At 23.5% G+C, this 5,127-nt stretch overlaps 1 protein-coding gene across 2 annotated transcripts in view; it reads left to right on the top strand.

Annotated features, from left to right (window-relative positions):
- The window catches only part of LOC100574205, a 5,585-nt gene extending 1,387 nt beyond the window's left edge, over window positions 1-4,198 (top strand). Inside the window, exons 2-6 of one of the 2 annotated variants that reach the window (XM_029485740.1) lie at window positions 1,777-1,971; window positions 2,034-2,198; window positions 2,292-2,400; window positions 2,516-2,585; window positions 2,652-2,831. In XM_029485740.1, coding sequence (XP_029341600.1) covers window positions 2,054-2,198; window positions 2,292-2,400; window positions 2,516-2,585; window positions 2,652-2,711 — 384 coding nt within the window. In that variant the 5' untranslated portion in view covers window positions 1,777-1,971; window positions 2,034-2,053 and the 3' untranslated portion in view covers window positions 2,712-2,831. Of the gene's footprint in view, window positions 1-1,776; window positions 1,972-2,033; window positions 2,199-2,291; window positions 2,401-2,480; window positions 2,586-2,651; window positions 2,910-4,067 lie in introns of those variants that run through there. The other variant, XM_016801992.1, reaches the window with a different exon arrangement.
- Window positions 4,199-5,127: the final 929 nt, after the last annotated feature.

Here is a 5,127-nt window from a genome sequence, read left to right as displayed (position 1 = left end):
GAAATAATATTATTCATTAACATGTTCCTGAAAAAATATTACATTATATACCGTTATAAATATTATTTTAATATATTTTATATGAAAAAAAGTGTCAAGTAGTGATTTGAGTTGTTGAGTTGATATTTGAAGAATATAACTAATGGTAAAGAAGTTTATTACAAGGATAGATATAACCTAGATAAGTACAATGATTACAAACAATAATTTATCAGCACTTATTAAATCCTCAAAATTGTTATATTATTAGGTGATATATAAATCATTACATACAAAAAAGAAATTGAATTAAAATTAATTTGTTCCAAAAATTAATGTAATAATGAGTTCAATAATTAATAATTTACAAAATGAAATAAATGTTCCTTTGAGAAGTAGTTTAGTTGAAGATTTTCTAAGTAATTTTAATGCTATATTTTCATTTGATAATAACGATATAGAAGTAATAGGAACAGTGGATAAACCTTGGTTTAGAGCAAAGGACGTATTGAAAATATTAGGTTATAGTGATAATAAAAATACTTTAAAAGAAATTATAAGGAAAACCATTCCAGATAAATATAAGAAGGAAAAGGGTGGGCTATTCGGAGTAGTCCACCTCTCATCATATGTTAAGAACAATGAAGACAAAGAAATATTCATAACTGAAGGAGGTTTATACAGACTTATTATGCGTTCAAATAAACCAAATACAGAACCTTTTCAAGATTTCGTTCAGGATAATTTATTACCAAGTATTAGAAAACAAATAAACCAAAATTTTAAATCTGAAAATAATTTATTACGTAACAATATAAAAATTGTTATTGAGAAACTAGAGTCTATGGAAATAAGTCAATTCCAAACACGAATTCAATTAGATGATATACATTCCAAACTTGACAAAGCTCTTTCTGTTAGAAATGTAAATCCAAAAAATGAAGATTTAAATCATTATTATATTTTATTTAAAAATAAAGAGATAAATAACGAATACATGTTTATAAGAGGTCAGAATAAATATATAAAAAATAGAATTAAATTTTACAAGAACAATTTTGAGATTATTATAGATTTAAGAAAAAATCCTAACCCTATAGATTTAATGAATAGACTTAAGGAAAAAATATTCCTAATAAATGAAAGTAATTATTCTGATGTTATAGTTAATTTTAAATGTACATTCTTTTAAAAGTGTGATTTTGAAAAATATGTATTAAATTAGTATAATTTTAAATACCAAGTGTTTGTATGATAGGTCTAGAACAGTGTTTCTCAACCTGGGGGTAGCCAACTTATTATTTAGGGTCGCGTATGAATTAAAATTGTATACAACATATATGTATTATATGTATCTGTAAATATTTGGTATAAATTGTTTTGATTAAAAATAATTATAACATTATATGTTGTATAATTATACATAGTATTATATTTTATGTGTTGTACATTTGCACACTAATTTTCGTGTTGATCATTAATAGTATTTAAAAAAAATATATGTAAGGGTTCGCTAAAAAATTGAAATTCAAAAGGGGGTCGCCAAAGTAAAAAGGTTGAGAAACACTGGTCTAGAAAATATATTATCCTAGTTTTTATATTATTTGATCAATTTACTGATAGAAAACATTTACATTTTGTTGTACATATATAAAAATACTTGTTTATGTTTGAATTGATTAGTCATAATAAATTAAATTTTTTATGATTTGAATACTACATATTATATTTAATAGGTAAAGTTAATTAAATTGTATACTTATAAAGTAAATACTATTATTTAATTTTACTTAATAGATGGAACTTTAGGAAGTTGTACATTTTACATCAGAAAATTCTGTAGAAGCTGTACCTCACACCTGGGTAAAAAAGACTAAATGTGCAAGGCCTAAAAATCCAAAATTGGTAAAAAGATTTATAGAGAATCATGTTAAACTAAACCCCACTGAATTTTATTATTGCCCCGCAAGAAAATTGGGAAAAGGAGTTATGGTAAGTTTCTTAAATATGTTTAGGTTTACTTTTATGAAATTCATTTAATATTAATATAATAGATTTATTGACATTGGCTCAAATGAAGGCTGTAAAAGCTACACTTACTAATGATTTAACCTCAACTGATGATGCTCAATATAATATGTCAAAAAAAAATTATTCAACTAAACAACAATCCGGTATAATTACAAAAGAATCACATACCTCACCACCAAAATATAATGGTAATAATATATTAATATATTAAATTTAAATTATATCACTCATTAATTTAACATTTTTAAAAATAAATTGTATAACATTTTTTTTTTTAATAGAATATTTAGAATCAAAACATGATTATGAAGAATTAAGTTGTAAGAACAATATTGAACAAAACAAAGCTCAAAAACCATCTAACAGGTGTCCACCAAAAAAAATGTACAAGTAATGACATGTGTATTTATAATTTATAGCTCATTTATTTTATAATTTCAAAATCATTTTGATTCTAAATTATTTTTTAGTTACCACTAAATCAAAAAATATGTCTAATCTGCAGGAACAAGATGATGACAGCAGTCATGATGATTTACGTGATACAAATTGGATGTCAAAATCAGTTTTTAATAGTAATACATTTCTATAATTTGGAAAATGTTTCGATAATTATTAAAATTATATGTAAACTGTATTAGATAGTAGCAGTGATGATGACATTGTGGTTGGAATGCCATCAAAGGATAACAAATTCGTAAAGAAACTGTATTCTTCCAAAGAAAATTGGAAAACTCATATTGTTGATACACCAGAACGATATTATAACACAACAGTTACACATTCTCCAGCTACTGATAAATGGACTGTAAACAAAACACATGAGACAAAGTACAATGAAGAACCACCAGTTAAAAGTGCACTATTTAAAGGTGTTGAGGAACCATACAACAAACCAGGTTATTATTAACTTTTCTTAATAGTTTGTTTCATGTCATTCAGTTAACACAATATTATATCTCAAATATATGTAAGGTTCATTAATAATACTAATAATAGACAATAACTATAATAACAAAAGGTTAGGAAAGCTTATTTTGCTAGCATTCTATTTAAATTATTTAAATTTCACAATATAATGCTAATATGAATAGTACATACAATAGGTGGTAGTTTTCAAAGGTGGTCATTAACAAGTTAAAAAGTTGATTTTTTTTTAACACATTAACTTATTACTAGTTAGTTAATTTTCTTATTAACTTATGACCTTAACTAGTTTAATTTTAAGTTAAAATAACTTAAGTTTGCTCAGTTTATTTAAAAATAATCCATCAAGTTATATATTTTTTAATTTTTGTATTTAAGGTGTTATACTTGACTATTAATACTAGAATAAATATATTGAAATATAAACATTTATATACATACAAATATTTATGTTATTTTTTTGAGAAAATAATCTTGTTACTGGATATATTTAATTAAATTAGATAGGCATAATGTTATATGACATAAAATTGCTATTTGATGTAAATACATTTATATGTATTAAATTATTACTAAGGGTGTGTTGGTATAATTTAATATTTAATAATCATGTTAAGTAAAATAGGTACATACACTGTCTGTACATTACGACAAAAGTTCAAAACAATTGTTTATTATAATTTTGGAATTAGAAATAACGTAGTCACTCTTTTTGCGATCAACATACTAGTTAATTAAAAAATGTAGCTTAACTTTTTTAAACTGAGTTAAGTTCATATTTTTTTCCATCTTAACTTTAAACTTATCGAACTTCAAAGTAATATATTTCCTAGAAATTTGAAAACCATATTAACATTCACTATAGGAAAATAATTTGCTTATCTCATCTTTTGCTAGTCAAAGTTGTGATGTATATAATATTTAGTCATATTAATTATATGTAGGTTGTTGATGTGCCTACTCTAATCGCATATTGAAGTCTCAATGGTGAAAACTATACATTTTATATTTTTATCTCTGTATAACATAAATAAGTATCTCATATAAAATAAATATAAATTATGATACTATATATTGTTTTAGCTTATATTATTAATTATATTAAATAATAGTTAAACATTTTTTTTCAGGTTTAATTAGAACTAACATTAAGTACAAAAATATTTCAGAAAAGGATATTAACAACTGCCTTGGCATATGGCTTTCACATGCGGCATTTCGCCTAAAAAAAAAAAAATCCAAAACAACCTGATAAACTGTGAACATTTAAATTTATAAATAATAAAGAAGTGATGTATAATTAAATATATAGCTTATTGTTTCAATATTATATTTAATTTGTAATATATTTCCTTATTCCTGGGAAAATATTTTCTGAATATTAGTACACATAATTTTTTTTACCGCGATAAATTTATCATATTATTATAATGTTAATGAATCTTTAAGTAATGTTATTATAACATTGTTAATAATATTATTACTAGAATTATAACGTTATTTGAATATTGTGGTAACATAATTTTGCTGTATGGGTAGTTCATACTGTAACCAAAAAATCTAAAAAATATATAAACACAGTTATTTTTTACAAACATTTTAAATTCAAATTTGGATGAAATTACATATTAAAAAACTTGGAATTTTAGTTATTTTGTTGTGATTGTATAATATTATTCGTGGGTAATTGAAACTTTTAAAGTATACTATTATAATATATCTATGATAGTAACACGGTTTATTGTTGATGTATAACGCGTTATAAGTACCTAATAGATATTGTGATATGATTAATTTGGAATTTATTATAGGTCAATTTTTTTTTTATTAAGTTATATATATATAATATGTCTTATACCTAGACTGACATACTATCTCCGCTCAGAATCGTTTTTCTTATACAATGATATAATATCAGTGAATTCAAATTTAAAACCATCCATTATACAGTGACCCACTTGTAACCTACTGTACAGCAGAGCAAAATCCACTTGCCCACCTTTTTTTATTTTTTATTTATTTATTTATTTATTTTTGTGTTTGTCATCCCCTTTTAGGACAGTAAAAGTGCTAAGATTTGCTTCCACAGTATTTTTTCTGATAGGAAAGTGAATATATTTGGTACTTTGGAGGTCAAAAGTAAAAATTTTCTAGCAATTTTTAAAAGCGCCATGATAAACAAAAGAAAAA

This window comes from Acyrthosiphon pisum, chromosome X (assembly GCF_005508785.2).
Source record: "Acyrthosiphon pisum isolate AL4f chromosome X, pea_aphid_22Mar2018_4r6ur, whole genome shotgun sequence".
In the NCBI taxonomy this organism is placed as follows: Eukaryota; Metazoa; Arthropoda; class Insecta; order Hemiptera; family Aphididae; genus Acyrthosiphon; species Acyrthosiphon pisum.
This window is presented reverse-complemented; position numbering and strand designations above follow the sequence as displayed.